The 19,740-nt window shown below is 39.0% G+C and overlaps 1 protein-coding gene across 1 annotated transcript in view; it reads left to right on the top strand.

Annotated features, from left to right (window-relative positions):
- Nucleotides 1-19,740, top strand: part of LOC110445596 (U3 small nucleolar RNA-associated protein 15 homolog) — a 98,572-nt gene that overhangs the window by 27,125 nt on the left and 51,707 nt on the right. Inside the window, exon 5 of the mRNA XM_021490276.1 lies at nucleotides 16,882-16,936. Coding sequence (XP_021345951.1) covers nucleotides 16,882-16,936 — 55 coding nt within the window. The remainder of the gene's footprint in view (nucleotides 1-16,881; nucleotides 16,937-19,740) is intronic.

Genomic DNA, 19,740 nt, shown 5'->3' with positions numbered 1-19,740 from the left:
ACCGAGAATTAATGAAATAATGAATTAATGGATGGAAAGTATTCATATAAATGGATGTTGAGGAGAGCAGCCAGTGGCTTTAATCAGAATTAATTTGTTTGCCTGTTAATGTCATAAACTTTGGTATGTAGAAGGCCTTCCTCATTGTACTTATGTTAGTGAGAATCGGGAAAAAAACACTCAGACTCCTGTGAGGACCCCGCGGTACTGCCAGGCCAGGGAGAGGGGCAGCCTGCAGATCAAAGGTGGGGAAATGTGGAATAATTACTTATAAGATGATGAGGGTTCATCTCTGCCAGTAATATCATAACTATGATTGTACAAGTTAATATCAAGGCTATTTCGATGTCTACAGCAAACTCATCTGTAGATCTTCCATCCCCGCTGGAACTGGCGAAGGTCTGATGCATAATTAATGCAGAATAATTGATGATAACACAATGAGTTGATCTTATTAGCTTAATACTGGTGAGTAAGATTGGAATTAGTTAATACCCTGAAGAGTGCATTGCTGACTCTCAGGAGGAGTATCAAAAAGACCCCTTGATAGTATTAACAATCAAAGTTATATTAGCGCCCCATGGTAACACTGGTAGTGTGAGGGTGGTAAAGGGGCCCCAAGTAAGCTCCTTCTTAACAAAGTTAGTATGAGGGTGGAGATGGGGTCCCATGTAGCATGTAAATTGTATTGATTTCTGATCCAGTTGTAACATTGTTTTTAGTGTGAGGGTGGGGTTGGGGTCCCCTGCTTGCATCATATACATTGTCAGATCCCTACTTAACACTGGTACTGGGGGTAAATTTGAGGTCTCATGTGTCGTGTTTTCGGATCACATATGCATTGTAACATTGGTTTAAGTGTGAAGGTGGGGTTGGAGTCCCCTGTTTTTGAACCTTGTGGTAAAACTAAGTATGAGGGTGGGGTTGGGGTCCCTTGTATTGTTGAAGTAGACAGCTCCTGTTGTAAAAGTGATAGTGTGACAGTGGGGAAGGAGCTCGCTGTTAGTGTGAGGGTGGGGAGGGAGCTCCCTGTTAGTGTGAGGAAGGAGATCCCTGGTAGTGTGAGGCTGAGGAAGGGGCTCCCTGTTAGTGTGACTGTGGGGAAGGAGCTCCCTGTTAGTGTGAGGGTGGGGAAGGAGCTCCCTGTTAGTGTGAGGATGGGGAAGGTGCTCCCTGTTAGTGTGAGGGTGGGGAAGGCACTCCCTGTTAGTGTGAGGGTGGGAAGGGGCTCCCTGTTAGTGTGACTGTGGGGAAGGAGCTCCCTGTTAGTGTGAGGGTGGGGAAGGAGCTCCCTGTTAGTGTGAGGGTGGGGAAGGAGCTCGCTGTTAGTGTGAGGGAGGGGAAGGTGCTCCCTGTCAGTGTGACTGTGGGGAAGGCACTCCCTATTAGTATGAGGGTGGGGAAGGAGCTCCCTGTTAGTGTGACTGGGGAAGGAGCTCCTTGTTAGTGTGAGGATGGGGAAGGTGCTCCCTGTTAGTGTGAGGTTGGAGAAGGAGCTCCCTGTTAGTGTGAGGGTGGGGAAGGCACTCCCTGTTAGTGTTAGGGTGGGGGAGGAGCTCCCTGTTAGTGTGAGGGTGGGGAAGGAGCTCCCTGTTAGTGTGAGGGTGGGGAAGGTGCTCCCTGTTAGTGTGAGGGTGGAGAAGGTGCTCCCTGTTAGTGTGAGGGTGGGGAAGGTGCTCCCTGTTAGTGTGAGGGTGGGGAAGGCACTCCCTGTTAGTGTGAGGGTGGGGAAGGAGCTCCCTGTTAGTGTAAGGGTGAGGAAGGAGCTCCCTGTTAGTGTGAGGTCGGGGAAGGCACTCCCTGTTAGTGTGAGGGTGGGGAAGGAGCTCCCTGTTAGTGTGAGGGAGGGGAAGGTGCTCCCTGTTAGTGTGAGGGTGGGGAAGGTGCTCCCTGTTAGTGTGAGGGTGGGGAAGGAGCTCCCTGTCAGTGTGACTGTGGGGAAGGAGCTCCCAGTTAGTGTAAGAGTGGGGAAGGAGCTCCCCCTATCATGAAGTATGATTGTTTTTGGGTGAGTAAAACTATCGATATGGCACCCTGTTATTGTCATTACTGATGGAATGAGGATGACGAGGAGGACAAGGGCGGTGAGGAGAGGGGTTGGGGAGGGGGGGAGGTGTCAGCAATTAGACAGGCCATGAAATAAATCAAACCAGGAACCATCATCAGCTCGACAGTCTTGGACCAATTCTTGGACAGACTGACCACCATCTGACCGAGCATTAGAAGTTCAAGCATAGCTCCCCTCAACCAATGGCATTTATAGTTTGTTATTATAAATGTATGCATTTGTCATTAAATAGAAACAGATTATATTTTCCTTGGTCTTGGCCCAATATTGTTTCCTAATTTACAGATGTAGGGGATGCAGGTATAGAGGATGCTGTTCTGAAACATATACTATGTGTGTTTTGCTGTTCCCAAAAGGTCTTCATTAATTTTCTTAATCACTCGCAGCAAGGATAAATTCTAGCGTTAAATAAATTAAATTGAATGCGGGCACCGTGTGTTAGTTGATTAATTTGTCACTACTCTTTTTTATTAATTAATGTTAATTTCTTTAGATGCGAAAAAATGTCGCTCTAATTAAGCAATCCCGTTTTAAATGCACTGTCTAATTTATCTCCGTTAGTATTAAGCAACTGGTTTCATTTCCGCATCAGAATCCTGTAGATTAAAAACCGTCATCACTGTATCACAACCCAGTGTTGCTTTTGCTGATTAAATTGAAATGGCCTCTTAAAATTTCATTTATTTTGTCATCATTGTGAATTTTATAAGAAGCACTACTATTGATTAAGTGGGATACTCTAGAATAGAATCTTAAGCTGCAATGCCGTGATATCCAGTTACCAAGTTTGGTTTCTGTATCAGAGAAAGGGAGAGAAAACTTACAGGTAGAATGCTGAAGTAGGCCATGATACATGTATAAATGACTTTGTGTCATACTCAAAGTTCACAACAGAATTTGATTTTGAGTTTTCTCAGACAGCACAAGGTGTAAAAGTCTTTGGGATAACAAGGAACTAGGAATGGAAAATTGCACAGCCAGACTGGGATTCGAACCTTGGACTTCGGAACTCTAGACGGATGCTTTAACCAGTTTAGCTATCTGTCACTGGCAATAGACCTAGACAAGTTCTTTTACAACATTGACTTGAGTTTGCTCAGTCAGTATAAGGGAGAAAAGTCTTCAAATTGATATAGATTTGAATTTTTTCACCAAGAACAAGGGAGGAAATCTTTCAAGATGGCAATGACTTGACTACTCAGTAAAAGCAAGGAAGATATCATTTTTTAAAATGGGGATTTATTTCAATACATAGACAACCTACATTTGATACATATGTAGTAGAACTGGACTGGGTTGATTGTTAGTGACCAGGTAGCTCAATTAGTGGAGCATCTGTCTGTTTACTTAGGGATATCTCAGTGTAGGAGTCAGACTTACTTCCTGTTACTGAGGGATATCTCAGAGTAGGAGTTAGACTTACTTCTTGTTACTGAGGGATATCTCAGTGTGGGAGTTAGACTTACTTCTTGTTACTAAGGGATATCTCAGTGTAGGAGTTAGACTTACTTCTTGTCACTGAGGGATATCTCAGTGTAGGAGTTAGACTTACTTCTTGTCACTGAGGGATATCTCAGTGTAGGAGTTAGACTTACCTCTTGTTACTGAGGGATATCTCAGTGTAGGAGTTAGACTTACTTCTTGTTACTGAGGGATATCTCAGTGTAGGAGTCATACTTACTTCCTGTTACTGAGGGATATCTCAGTGTAGGAGTTAGACTTACTTCTTGTCACTGAGGGATATCTCAGTGTAGGAGTTAGACTTAATTCTTGTTACTGAGGGATATCTCAGTGTACGAGTTAGACTTACTTCTTGTTACTGAGTGATATCTCAGTGTAGGAGTTAGACTTACTTCCTGTTGCTAAGGGATAGCTCAGTGTAGGAGTTTGGCTTACTGCCTGTATACTCAAGGATATCTATCTCAGTGTAGGAGTTAGACTTACTACTTGTTACTGAGGGATATCTCAGTGTACGAGTTAGACTTACTTCTTGTTACTGAGTGATATCTCAGTGTAGGAGTTAGACTTAATTCTTGTTACTGAGGGATATCTCAGTGTAGGAGGTAGACTTACTTCCTGTTACTGAGGGATATCTCAGTGTACGAGTTAGACTTACTTCTTGTTACTGAGTGATATCTCAGTGTAGGAGTTAGACTTAATTCTTGTTACTGAGGGATATCTCAGTGGAGGAGTTAGACTTACTTCTTGTTACTGAGTGATATCTCAGTGTAGGAGTTAGACTTAATTCTTGTTACTGAGGGATATCTCAGTGGAGGAGTTAGACTTACTTCTTGTTACTGAGGGATATCTCAGTGTATGAGTTAGACTTACTTCTTGTTACTGAGGGACATCTCAGTGTAGGAGTTAGACTTACTTCCTGTGACTGAGGGATATCTCAGCGTAGGAGTCAGGCTCACTTCTTGTTACTGAGGGATATCTCAGTGGAGGAGTTAGACTTACTTCTTGTTACTGAGTGATATCTCAGTGTAGGAGTTAGACTTACGTCCTGTTACTAAGGGATAGCTCAGTGTAGGAGTTTGGCTTACTGCCTGTATACTCAAGGATATCTCAGTGTAGGAGTGAGACTTACTTCCTGTTACTGAGGGATAACTCAGTGTAGGAGTTAGACTTACTTCCAGTTACTAAGGGATATCTCAGTGTAGGAGTTAGACTTAATTCTTGTTACTGAGGGATATCTCAGTGGAGGAGTTAGACTTACTTCTTGTTACTGAGGGATATCTCATTGTAGGAGTTAGACTTACTTCTTGTTACTTAGGGATATCTCAGTGTAGGAGTCAGACTTACTTCCTGTTACTGAGGGATAACTCAGTGTAGGAGTTAGACTTACTTCCTGTTGCTAAGGGATAGCTCAGTGTAGGAGTTTGGCTTACTGCCTGTATACTCAAGGATATCTATCTCAGTGTAGGAGTTAGACTTACTACTTGTTACTGAGGGATATCTCAGTGTAGGAGGTAGACTTACTTCCTGTTACTGAGGGATAACTCAGTGTAGGAGTTAGACTTACTTCCTGTGACTGAGGGATATCTCAGCGTAGGAGTCAGGCTCACTTCTTGTTACTGAGGGATATCTCAGTGTAGGGGTCAAGCTTACTTCCTGTTACTGAGGGATATCTCAGCGTAGGAGTCAGGCTCACTTCTTGTTACTGAGGGATATCTCAGTGTAGGAGTTAGACTTACTTCCTGTTACTAAGGGATAGCTCAGTGTAGGAGTTTGACTTACTGCCTGTATACTCAAGGATATCTCAGTGTAGGAGTTAGACTTACTTCCTGTTACTGAGGGAAATCTCAGTGTAGGAGTTAGACTTACTTCCTGTTACTTAGGGATATCTAAGTGTAGGAGTTTGACTTACTTCCTGTATACTCAAGGATATCTCATTGTGGGAGTTTGACTTACTTCCTGTTTAATAAGGAATATATCAGTGTAGGAATGAGACTTAACTTCCTGGGATATCTCAGTGTAGGAATGAGACTTACTTCCTGGGATATCTCAGTGTTTCCTGTTTACCAGGGGATGTCTTGGTGTAGGAATGAAAATTTCTTCCTGTATATGAGGAAATGTCTTTGTGTAGGAGTTAAGACTTACTTTCTGTATACCAGGAAATGTCTTTGTGTAGGAGTTAGAATTACTTCCTGTATAACAGGAAATGTCTTTGTGTAGGAGATAAGACTTACTTTCTGTATACCAGGAAATGTCTTTGTGTAGGAGTGAGAATTCCTTCCTGTATACCAGGGGATGTCTTTGTGCAGTAGTTAGAATTACTTCCTGTTTGCCAGGGGATGTCTTTGTGTAGTAGTTAAAATTACTTCCTGTATACCGGGAAATGTCTTTGTGTAGGAGTGAGAATTATTTCCTGTATCCCAGGGGATGTCTTTGTGTAGTAGTTAAAATTACTTCCTGTATACCGGGAAATGTCTTTGTGTAGGAGTGAGAATTATTTCCTGTATCCCAGGGGATGTCTTTGTGTAGGAGTGAGAATTCCTTCCTGTATACCAGGGGATGTCTTTGCGTAGGAGTTAGAATTACTTCCTGTATAACAGGAAATGTCTTTGTGTAGGAGTTAGAATTACTTCCTGTATACCAGGAAATGTCTTTGTGTAGGAGTTAGAATAACTTCCTGTTTACCAGGGGATGTCTTTGTGTAGGAGTTAGAATTACTTCCTGTATACCAGGGGATGTCATTGCGTAGGAGTTAGAATTACTTCCTGTATACCAGGGGATGTCTTTGTGTAGGAGTTAGAATTACTTCCTGTATACCAGGGAATGTCTCATTGTAGGAATAAACTGACTTCCTGTGTACCAGGGGATGTCTTTGTGTAGGAGTTAGAATTACTTCCTGTATACCAGGGGATGTATTTGTGTAGTAGTTAGACTTACTTCCTATATACCAGGGGATGTCTTTGTGTAGTAGTTAGAATTACTTCCTGTATACCAGGGGAGGTCTTTGTGTAGTAGTTAGACTTACTTCCTGTATACCAGGGGAGGTCTTTGTGTAGTAGTTAGAATTACTTCCTGTTTACCAGGGGATGTCTTTGTGTAGGAGTTAGAATTACTTCATGTATACCAGGGAATGTCTTTGTGTAGTAGTTAGACTTACTTCCTGTATACCAGGGGATGTCTTTGTGTAGTAGTTAGAATGACTTCCTGTATATCAGGGGATGTCTTTGTGTAGTAGTTAGAATTACTTCATGTATACCAGGGGATGTCTTTGTGTAGTAGTTAGAATTACTTCCTGTATACCAGGGGATGTCTTTGTGAAGGAGTTGGAATTACTTCCTGTATACCAGGGGATGTCTTTGTGTAGGAGTTAGAATTACTTCCTGTATACCAGGGAATGTCTTTGTGTAGGAGTTAGAATTACTTCCTGTATACCAGGGGATGTCTTTGTGTAGTAGTTAGAATGACTTCCTGTATATCAGGGGATGTCTTTGTGTAGTAGTTAGAATTACTTCCTGTATACCAGGGGATGTCTTTGTGTAGGGGTTAGAATTACTTCCTGTATACCAGGGGATGTCTCATTGTAGGAATAAACTGACTTCCTGTGTACCCAGGGATGTCTTCTTGTTTGAAATAATATTTTGGTGTACCTGTAGGTAGTGATGGTACTTAAATTGCAATCTCAGTAGTGTTTTTTAAGGTAAAAAGTATAAGTCATGGTCAAAATTTGCCACAAGAGATACATTCAAGACTATGAATTATTTTTGGATTAAAAAACAAACGTGAGCATCTATTTGTTATACTCAGACAGAAGACGAAAACAATACCATTAACATGAAATTTGTTAATGTAGCTTTCTATCCCAACTTGTCTGGGTCCCATTTTCTTACTACATGCATCACAAACAACATCGATACATCATGAGTTAGAAGTGCTTTTAACCCATACAGATGTGGTGTGTTTCAGATCGGAATAGGTTGTGATTGCCAGTGTGCTATATAGCAAATAATGCAATTATATTTGGCATCCCTGGCCTCTTATGTATGTTCTTCAAAATTGTCCCTGTTTTTACAAAACACGCCCTCAAAAATTCACTTAGTAGATTATGATGAGCTAGTGGTGATGGGGTGGCTGATGGAATCGCTCGGTAAGTTAGGGAGCTCCATAATCGTAATCGGTGTATCTGTCTCAGCTCTCTCTCAATATTCCCAAAAATTTAATTAGAAATAGGGTAAGACTGCAGAGAAAAAATGTGAAAGTTTTGCGAGTGATTGTGTTACAGCCTTGAGTGTCAGCCTCCCTTTTGTGAGGATCAGCTGGTACCAGGGGGTGGTGACAATTTAACACCAAGTTCTGGTTGAGCAAATCCGTATCTGATACAAGCTCTGATAATGGCCATGTTGTTTTGGCTGGGGCAGGCTCTACCTTATCTTCAGATTCAATCTTACTTTACAACAGGAAGTGTAGGAGAGAAATATTTTTACCATTTCCTTCTAATTCACATTTGTCATACATCATTCAAATCTCAATTTTAATGATTTTACTCACTTGCACATGGATGGTATCTTTGAGAGATTTGTCACTGGGGGAAATACTTCTGTGTGTGAGGAGGAGGAGTGTTATACATATACATTTATTGTTATCTACCTATCATAATATAGAAACACAGCCACACACAATTAAACTTATTCTTCTGTCCCTCTGTATGTTATCCCAACAGAGAAACACATTTGTTGTCTGTGCAGTTACTTCTGGGCATGTGACCTGAATCAGTAACATAGGTGTAATGATATTGAGGAAGTGACCTTGATACTTAAAAACGACCTTGTAATGATACTCCGGACTGGCAATGTGGTATTGTTTAATTATTTCTGTAGGTGGATTTTAATGTTTAGCTATCAATAACAGTATTCACAGTTTGACTGAAAGCTTTGTGACCTTTCTCTGACCTTGAGATTTCAGCCACACTAAAAACGTCAACATGACATCTCTTCAAGATCTGGTATATAACTGTTAACTGTGAAATGTTAGGAAAGATCAACTTTGCTTTAGTTTTAACATATTTGATTAGCTGAAGTTTAACAAAGCGGACAGACAAAAGTTTTTCCAACTATCAGCTCTTGACAACTTTGGAAAAGGGTTAAGGTCACAGTCGTCAGTAGACTTAGAGTTTATCATTGTTTCCAGCTATCAGCTCTTGACAACTTTGGAAAAGGGTTAAGGTCACAGTCGTCAGTAAACTTGGAGTTTATCATTGTTCTCACAAAATTTGTATCAGGAGAATAAATCTGAATTGAATTATCCCAATACTTTTACAACTTAAGCTGATATGCAACTTCATGAAACAACCTTTGCAATAGCACAAGTGAAAGAGCAAGTATTTATGAAACATCAGCTAAACTGGTCCAAAGAAACCCTGGTTTTGGATTTTGAGATTCATCTTGGACTAAAGAACTTCAGCAATTGGTTCACAATTGAAGGATTTTAAGAAATTGTGTTATCTTACAGGACCACTTGAAGGGAGAGATGTAAAATATTTCTGGATTATTATTGTTGGCTTCATTAGAATAATCACATAAACACTTAAGTATTTGGACATGTCAGAACCATATTTTGAGAAAAGGATATATTGAGATAAGTATGATTGGTCCACCTCCATGGAAAGTAATAAGTCTCTTTCGAAGTATTGTTGAAGTGAAGTTGATGAGATATTCTTTAGATAAAAGAAAATTGTTTCAAATTTCTTATGAAATCATTTTCCTGCAAATCATATCACAGACCAATTGAATATTAAAGCCATTTCTATTTTGTAATGGTCAAATGGGTATTAAAGAAGGCTTTATATCAGTTTTATTAATTTTACAACAATTACGAAACAAATTATTTCAACTAATATCAAGCACTCTTGTTGGCCAGGATGTTAGCGCAGAGGGGTCTTAGTGTTCAGCATAGAGGTTGATTGGCAAACTAAAATTCTGTGGCTTGTCTGTCAAAATTACAAGGTGGATAGAAGAATTTTTACAGAAAAAGGACAACAAGTTACATATGACAAGGCAGTGTTTCAAGTCTTTCACTCTTTGTCAGGTATATCAATGACCAACCAGGTGCAGAGGCTTCCAATATGCTTCAACTCATTGGCACCAAACTATACAAATACACCAGGAGAAGAACTTTCTCTTCTAGAAACTTTGGAGAATCTATAAGAACGGTGAGACAAGTGGATATACAAAATTCCACCCAGACAAAAGCTAAAGCATTAACTTAAGGGAGGAATGAAAGCACTAGGGATCTAGCTATATTTACATCAGGCTTTGGGCTTCAGAACAAGGCTATAGGCTTCAGAATAAGATGAATTGGAAGAGAAAGACTTGGAGATAATTGCAAATAGTAAGCTAAGTTTAAAAAGCACATGCAATTGGCAATAAACAAAGTGAACAGAATGCTTTGGTCCATCATTGTTCCTTTCTGTACAATAGATCTGCTTATTATATAAGGTCCTGTCAAGAACTCACTTAAAATACGGAACAAGTACTTATATAATTAGAATCCCCACGAACAACAGGATATCAACTAATAGGAAAGTTTCATTGGCTACCAAACTATTACCAGGGATGAACGATGTCTAAGAGAATAAAATGCAGAATGCAAAATTTCCATCACTGTTAAACAGACGGAATAGAGGTGGCATGATAGAAGTGTTTAAGGTCCTGGAAGAGCAGGATCAAGTGGTCTTTTTATCAACTAAACCAATGAAATTGACCCAAACAATTCAGTCCGTCAAGAAAAAGCAAGATGCTGATTGGACAAGTTAGACTATTGTTTATCCTATGAGTGGAGTAAATTGGAGCTCCCTACCCAAGGATGTGGTTATGCTCCTTTCCACATAACATTTGAAAACTGCATTAACAAATTCTTATATAGTAATAACAAGAACTTGGAATTAACAATGGAGTGACTTCACATTCAGCATACACCATATGATGATCATGGGTTAAAATCTGAATAAAGACTCAGAGCTGTAAGAATCAACTTAAAAACATTATTATTGAATGATCATTACTACAACCTAGTATGAGACATTGACCGTACACTAAATACACATAGGCTCTTCATAGTCAGAGGTGGTAGTTATGTTTCCCCTTCAATGAAAGAAGGGAGACACAATATGTTAGTTCTGGTTCTTCTGGTTCTGTTTCCAGGTCTCCTTCTGAGGACATCTTGTCTAGGCCTTAACCTTCTGGTTCTGTTTCCAGGTCTCCTTCTGAGGACATCTTGTCTAAGCCATAACCTTCTGGTTCTGTTTCCAGCTAGGTCTCCTTCTGAGGACACCTTGTCTAGGCCATACCCTTCTGGTTCTGTTTCCAGGTCTCCTTCTGAGGACATCTTGTCTAGGCCATAACCTTCTGATTCTGTTTCTAGGTCTCCTGCTGAGGACATCTTGTCTAGGCCTTAACCTTCTGGTTCTGTTTCCAGGTCTCCTTTTGATGACATCTTGTCTAGGCCATACCCTTCTGGTTCTGTTTCCAGGTCTCCTGCTGAGGACATCTTGTCTAGGCCTAAACCTTCTGGTTCTGTTTCCAGGTCTCATTCTGAGGACATCTTGTCTAGGCCATAACCCTCTGGTTCTGTTTCCAGGTCTCCTTCTGATGACATCTTGTCTAGGCCATACCCTTCTGGGTCTGTTTCCAGGTCTCCTTCTGAGGACATCTTGTCTAGGCCATAACCTTCTGGTTCTAATTCCAGGTCTCCTTCTGAGGACATCTTGTCTAGGCCATAACCTTCTGGTTCTGTTTCCAGGTCTCCTTCTGAGGACATCTTGTCTAGGCCATAACCTTCTGGTTCTGTTTCCAGGTCTCCTTCTGAGGACATCTTGTCTAGGCCATACCATTTGGTTCTGTTTCTAGGTCTCCTTCTGAGGAAATCTTGTCTAGGCCTTAACCTTAAAACTGTTAAAGACACATTGACAAAAATTGCTGTGACCTTCACTTCTAGGTCAAAGGTCAAAAAGTGTTTAATTTCTAGAAAAAATGGCATAACTTTTAAACCCTTAAAGATGTTTTGATGAACCCTGACTTTTACCTGCGTCACCCCCAGAAGGTGTGTACACACATGTACTGCAATGGAGTAAGGTTTAGGTAACCTTCAACTCTAAGTCAAAGGTCAAATTCATTGAAATCTTCGTTGGGCTGTAAATTTTGAACCATTGAAGGTAGGTTGACAAACCCTTAAGTCTAGCCGCATCACCTGCATCAGACAGATCTGCATTGCACAGTACTAAGGTCACCATGACCTTCACCTCTTAGTCAAAGGTCAAGTAAATACAAGGCAAATATGTATATTGGATAACTAGTAAAGACATTTTTTATGTTCACAAAAACAATAATCTGGTTATGTGTACCATAATATGCTGCATACATTAGACAGGGAGTAGGACAATTTGTTTGATATTGAACAAGGATTCTACTTTGTCATTATTTTTTAAATGAAAAAATCGAACAAAGAAATTCAAAGAGTAAAACAGAATATGTTATAATGGGTGTAATAGAATATTGGGTTGATATTTATGATATTTTTACAGGGATTTCAGCTGAATGTGTTATCTACACATCCATCTCTGGTTAAGATTTGATTTACACCTACAAACGTTGTAAATCAGGTGTCGGTACAGAGTCTGTGACCTCAGACACACGATGATCTAGTGTATCTCTCCCTACAAGCCTTCCCGTTGTCTCCTCCGCAAAGTCACTATTGCCTTAAACTGTTCAAGGGAGGTAATTTATGTTGTGGAACGGACTTATTAAGCAGGAGGCATTGGTATTGGCGCGACAGACCCAATGATATCTAAGTACAATAGTTTTCTGTCATTGTTACCAGTGTTTCGGACACTTGACATGATCTACTATTGTTTAAATATGTGTGTTTGTTCACTTTTCGTGGCCTGGACCTGCATTTAACCAAGTATTGCTTCTATTGGGTTACATTTTTCTGTAGGTATACACGCATGTGTCGGAATTGCGAAAGGATTTATTGTGGAAAGAAAATGTCTAAGCTGAAAAGCCATTTATTTGTGGCAAAAATAATGCTTTCAGGTCAAAATTAACTGCCTCACGGAACTTCTAGGTAAATAACTGATGTGAGAGGGGCTATGGTTCTTCGTATAGCTTTGTACGTAACTGGTGAGAGAGAGGCTGTAGTCCTGGGATTTTCAGTGTGATGGACTTAAGTAGACCCTGATTAGCGCTTATGTTCACTCCTTTGATTATGACAAAACCCTCGAACTACCCCCAAGTTACAAATATCTTGTAGATCTAATTTTAAACCACTTCATTAATATTGCTGTTTTCATTACAGTTGCTGCCTATGTAGATACATGTATAGTTAGACCAGAAGGATATTTCTCTCTTCTTCAATGCACTGAGAATGTACATTGTATGGAGGTCACAACTGGTCCGTATGATGGTGATATGTAAGTCCAGTTTCATTAAGAAGGATGATATGTTAAAGGTAAAAACAAATAGGTTTTCCCTTGTTTTGAGTACCAACAATTGGCCATGAGTATGGGTCGACGTCTTCAGATCACTTCAGAATGTCTCTAGAATTGCAATCCAGGGTGAGATCCTGTTCTGTGAGTCCACTTGTTTATGATAAATGATCTTCAGTTAATGGCAGTCTCTTGTCAGAATAGTTACCTGGAGGTCCGTCCGTTCATAGTAAGGTCTTTGCTATGTTTGAATATAATGAAGCAGTAAACATGACATTGTTATTCAGTGTCACAGAGAAGTTTCTTTTTTAAGGTCATAGCTATGTTTGAATAAAGTGAAACTGTAAATGTGATATTGTTATTGAGTGTCTCTGAGAAGTTTCTTTTTCTTTCATTAATTCTTCCCAAATAAACACAACAGACATGTACATCAAATGGACCACTTGATCTACTTATTCAATGTCTATTAATGCCTTTAAAATGTTGCTAGCATATGTTGATTTGTCTATAACATAATATCAGAAGCTATTAAAATGATCTACATTAATTATGGGACTACTAGTATTTAAAACTGATGAAGATAAGAAAATGGAGACTTGTGTATGGAATGGTGCTGTAGTGTTATTGTAAACTGTACAGGCACCACTGACTGTCTGCAGTACATCTGAAGGTCATTGGAGGTCAAATGACCTCTATTTGGTATCTGATGATATTCTTATAGATAATACTGGTTTATATACAAATGTTATCTGCCCATCATTGTTGTATATTGAAGTAATCATTGAACTGTCTGGGGCGGACACTTACTGTTTGTCACGACTCCATCGAGCACGCTACTTTAGAACCCTACCTACATTTGTACCATGGACCAACATGGCCTCTTCTTCCCCCTTTTCCATGGAGACAAGCCGCTCTTAGCCAACATGATCCCAACACAATTTTTACTTTTCCAAAACCAGTTTCACAAACGTTTCTCAACTGAATAGATGTTTGATCAAAATTTTAAAAAATCAAATATAAAAGAAATGGAAATAATTTTATATAAATTAATTTTGAATCAAATCTAATAAGTGTGCTAAAGTCATATTCTGTTTGAGAATAAAACTATGTTTTTTTTACAGAAAACAGTAGGATTAAATGATAAGATTTTTGTGTAAAGATTGTTGTGTTCTTCATAAAAATAATACTTATAGTATTTGGTATGATTAAGATTGAAGGTTACTTAAATATCAAATAAGACTTGAAGGGAAACGTAAAGATAAGTTACTAAAGACATAGATAATGCTAACACAGACAATGGATGGTAAATTAGAGAACAAGTCAGCCCTTTCAGTTTCTGTCTGAATACTGAAGCATCAATCAATGGTAACTTAAAAACTTGAAAAATCTGTGTCTGTGCGGATTAGAAATAAAGTTTTATAAAGAAAGCTGCTGGGAGATTGAGACTAGAACAACTCAGTCACTAGGGGGTTTAGATGGGGGATCTTCTTTATTGGGAGTATCGATAATTTCCTGTGGGTAAACCGGTTATAGAGATTAATGATGAGCGGTGATCAGGCTCCTCCAGAGGCTTACCTTTCCATGCGTCTCCCACTAATTGTAACAAATGTTTACAGATACGATCCGTTGGTCAGACATTTGCCCGGTCTAGTCAGACACTCTCACACAATATCTAATCAGGCTTGTAGTTAGCTATTTTGTGGACTGGCTTCGGAATTGTCTCTGATAGGTTGGGGATTACTGAGGAAACCGTCCTCATCTTGTATGTATACATGTCTGTCTGCCCAACAAAACTTTTCATTTTTATTAATAGACCCCTTGAAAAATGGCATAGGCTGTTTGGTATGAGTTTGTAATTATTTCTGTTATCACCGGGTATTTTATAGGCAGAGCAAGGGAAATAGCGGTTCTAACAGTCAATTTGACATAGAGTCTACCATCGACAGCCTTTTTTATTAGACGAATGTTGTCCTAAAACTTTGTGCGGAATTCACTGTAATTATATTTTTTCCATCATTCCAATTGCATTCATCTGTCAAACTACATACGAAAATACAAAAGATAGAAAAAGTCATAAATATTGGAGTCAGAACATTGATAATATGTACTTTGGAAGGTGTCAAACATGGTCAGTGGAGACAAAATGTGGATTGTATCCAAAAAATGGCTGTTATTGTTGGATATAGCTTGGTGATTGGAGATCTAATACAGCTTTGATCAGCCTATCATCATTGGTGCTGTAAAGATATATAGATAGCACAGAAACCATTTCCTGTCTGGCAAGTAGGGGAAAGCTTTAAACTTAGATATAATTCCATAAACGCCATGCCGTTTTGCACTTCTGTTTTAATTAAACATTTATCAAGTCTGTTCATTGTAATACCAATTTAGGTAAAACAAAATTGTGTGTGAATTTAACAGGATTTAATTTCATCACTTTGTACTGATAAAATAAATACTTTTTACCTTGACATGCGCAAGGATCATATTTCAGATGAATCATATACAATTTAATTTAAATATTTTAATTTTAATACAATGTAAAAACTCTTGGTGTTTGTCTCAATTGGGGTTTATTAATTAAAAAAACAATCCTGAAAAGTCTTCCAAACTTAGAATTAAGGATGCTGGATTATCATTTGCCCTTTATACCAATCAAAGTAGATGTTCTGAAATCTTCCATATTCATTTGGCCACTGTGGTGTAAAGTGGACTAAGGGAACACTATGTAGATCTGACCAGACTCGGAGGAACATTTGTAGATGAGATTAGAGTTGTGTAGCCTACCGACCTATCCTCACATTTAGTGATTACTTTTCCCTGCCTTTTTTATCACCCCAGTATACAGTTTCCCTCATTCAGGATATACGGCCATACCCTGTTTAAATATTTGTAAATGATCTTTTGTTGATTTTCCTGTGTAATTTGTGATTGTAATTGCCCTGGTGTCAGTGCCAATCAGAAGTCAGAATTCCCCACACATTTCTGGCCGTTGATTAATGGCCGAGCGAAAATGAAACTGAATGTATGGTCATATATCGCCTTTCCTCCATCCATCACTTGTATTATACACGCTAATATGCTATGTCTATCAATGGGTCACACTTTTTCCCACTCTGTTTTATATTTCGTCTTTCAACATCAACATTGCCTTATTTTTCATTTGCCATCAATCCAGGTGTTTTCTCAATACATTATCATTTAATTAGATGGTTTAAACATATGGAAAAATGAATCAATGTTTCTGTAAGAATAGGGTTGGAATAATAAATATTTCTAACAGATAAATGAAATATCAGGGCCAGGACTTGTAATACAATACAAGTATTATGTATAATATGTAGGAGGTTTGTATGTACATGTGCTTTTTCTCTTGTGAATAAAAATGTTAAAAACTGAAATGTTTAGCTTCAGGTTTACAACATTTCTGTGATATAAATATACCTCCTATACCAAAAGAGTTCCACAGTCAAACCTTATAAGTGGTTATTCAGACATTGTTAGTTGATGATACATTTAATAAAAAAAACAAGATTGAATTTTTTGATAACTGTCAGATAATTCCAGAGGGTTATACAATGATCATTTACTTATTTTGAAGGGAGGTAACTCTTAGCGAAAATCACAGGGAGAAAAATGTATAAAAATTTACGAACATTTTGTGTTTTCCATCTTCATGGGATGATTTTGAATCTCTTTACATGCAAATTTAGTTTTGATCAACAAATAATTTTGAACATGAACATTTTTTGAAAATAACTTTTATTTAGTTTATTTATCAGACTTTTAGAACAGATCTGAAGTATGAATATTCTACCCCCTGATGCAATGTCATGATTGTGTTGAGTTTCATCAAATGATGTGTTTGAACTTGCAGGACTATGTACGGTGTGGTGTTCCCAGTCTTTCCAGCAACGACATCCTCCTCACAGGTAAAATACCCTTACTATTTTACCTGTGAGGGAGATATTTACCTGTGAAGTAAGGGTATTTTACCTGTGAGGGAGACGTTTTACCTGTAAAGTAAGGGTATTTTACCTGTGAGGGAGACGTTTTACCTGTGAAGTAAGGGTATTTAACCTGTGAGGGAGACGTTTTACCTGTGAAGTAAGGGTATTTAACCTGTGAGGGAGACGTTTCCAGGTAAAACGTCTCCCTCACAGGTAAAATACCCTTACTTTAGAGGTAAAACGTCTCCCTCACAGGTAAAATACCCTTACTTCACAGGTAAAACGTCTCCCTCACAGGTAAAATACCCTTACTTCACAGGTAAAACGTCTCCCTCACAGGTAAAATACCCTTACTTCACAGGTAAAACGTCTCCCTCACAGGTAAAATACCCTTACTTCACAGGTAAAACGTCTCCCTCACAGGTAAAATACCCTTACTTCACAGGTAAAACGTCTCCCTCACAGGTAAAATACCCTTACTTCACAGGTAAAACGTCTCCCTCACAGGTAAAATACCCTTACTTCACAGGTAAAACGTCTCCCTCACAGGTAAAATACCCTTACTTCACAGGTAAAACGTCTCCCTCACAGGTAAAATACCCTTACTTCACAGGTAAAACGTCTCCCTCACAGGTAAAATACCCTTACTTCACAGGTAAAACGTCTCCCTCACAGGTAAAATACCCTTACTTCACAGGTAAAATGTCTCCCTCACAGGTAAAATACCCTTACTTCACAGGTAAAACGTCTCCCTCACAGGTAAAATACCCTTACTTCACAGGTAAAACGTCTCCCTCACAGGTAAAATACCCTTACTTCACAGGTAAAACGTCTCCCTCACAGGTAAAATACCCTTACTTCACAGGTAAAACGTCTCCCTCACAGGTAAAATACCCTTACTTCACAGGTAAAACGTCTCCCTCACAGGTAAAATACCCTTACTTCACAGGTAAAACGTCTCCCTCACAGGTAAAATACCCTTACTTCACAGGTAAAACGTCTCCCTCACAGGTAAAATACCCTTACTTCACAGGTAAAACGTCTCCCTCACAGGTAAAATACCCTTACTTCACAGGTAAAACGTCTCCCTCACAGGTAAAATACCCTTACTTCACAGGTAAAACGTCTCCCTCACAGGTAAAATACCCTTACTTTACAGGTAAAACGTCTCCCTCACACGTAAAATACCCTTACTTTACAGGTAAAACGTCTCCCTCACAGGTAAAATACCCTTACTTTACAGGTAAAACATCTCCCTCACAGGTAAAATACCCTTACTTCACAGGTAAATGTCTCCCTCACAGGTAAAAGACGAGATAAACATTTCATGAGTAAATATGAAAAGAAGCTTCATGAAGACAAACATTAGGGATAGATACCATCATATTCAAACCTGATTTTCTTTCACAAACAAGTTAGACTTTTATGAATTATGTTTATCAAAAGTAATTAATGACTAATGCCTTCAAAAGGTTCATAAAAGTCTAAATCATTAGAAAATGCATTTAAAACTTATGGTAGTTAACTGTAATAACAAATAACATATGTAATAGTGTAAGTTACAATATATACTTAACTCTAACAATGAATAAGGTAGAATATAACTGTAACCCTAGCACAAATCACAGATATAGTAGCATGTACCCTACAGTCCAACAGATCACAGGTATAGTAGCATGTATCCTACAGTCCAACAGATCACATATATAGTACGAGTGTCCTACAGTCCAACAGATCACAGATAGAGTAGCATGTATTCTACAGTCCAACAGATCACATATGTAGTATCATGTATCCTACAGTCCAACAGACCACAGATAGAGTAGCATGTATCCTACAGTACAACAGATTACAGATAGAGTAGCATGTATCCTACAGACCAACAAATCACAGATAGAGTAGCATGTATCCTACAGTCGAACAGACCACAGATATAGTAGCATGTATCCTACATTCCAACAGATCACAGATATAGTAGCATGTGTCCTACAGTGCAACAGATCACAGATAGAGTAGCATGTATTCTACAGTCCAACAGATCACAGATATTGTAGCGTGTATCCTACAGTCCAACAGATCACATATGTAGTATCATGTATCCTACAGTCCAACAAATCACAGATAGAGTAGAATGTATCCTACAGTCCAGCAGATCACAGATATAGAAGCATGTACCCTACAGTCCTACAGATCACATATATAGTATCATGTGTCCTACAGTGCAACAGATCACAGATAGAGTAGCATGTCCCCTACAGTCCAACAGACCACAGATAGAGTAGCATGTATCCTACAGACCAACAAATCACAGATAGAGTAGCATGTATCCTGCAGTCCAACAGACCACAGATATAGTAGCATGTATCCTACATTCCAACAGATCACAGATATAGTAGCAGTCCAACAGATCACAGGTATAGTAGCATGTATTCTACAGTCCAACAGATCACAGATATTGTAGCATGTACCCTACAGTCCAACAGATCACATATATAGTACGAGTGACCTACAGTCCAACAGATCACAGATAGAGAAGCATGTATCCTACAGTCCAACAGATCACACATATAGTAGCATGTACCCTACAGTCCTACAGATCACATATATAGTAGCACGTGTCCTACAGTGCAACAGATCACAGATAGAGTAGCATGTCCCCTACAGTCCAACAGATCACAGATAGAGTATCATGTATCCTACAGTCCAACAAATCACAGATATAGTAGCATGTATCCTACAGGCCAACAGATCACAGATATAGTAGCAGTCCAACAGATCACAGGTAT

Source organism: Mizuhopecten yessoensis, unplaced genomic scaffold, assembly GCF_002113885.1.
Source record: "Mizuhopecten yessoensis strain PY_sf001 unplaced genomic scaffold, ASM211388v2 scaffold2329, whole genome shotgun sequence".
Taxonomy (NCBI): Eukaryota; Metazoa; Mollusca; class Bivalvia; order Pectinida; family Pectinidae; genus Mizuhopecten; species Mizuhopecten yessoensis.
Note: the sequence above shows the minus strand (reverse complement) of the source record. Positions and strands in the feature narration are given on the sequence as shown.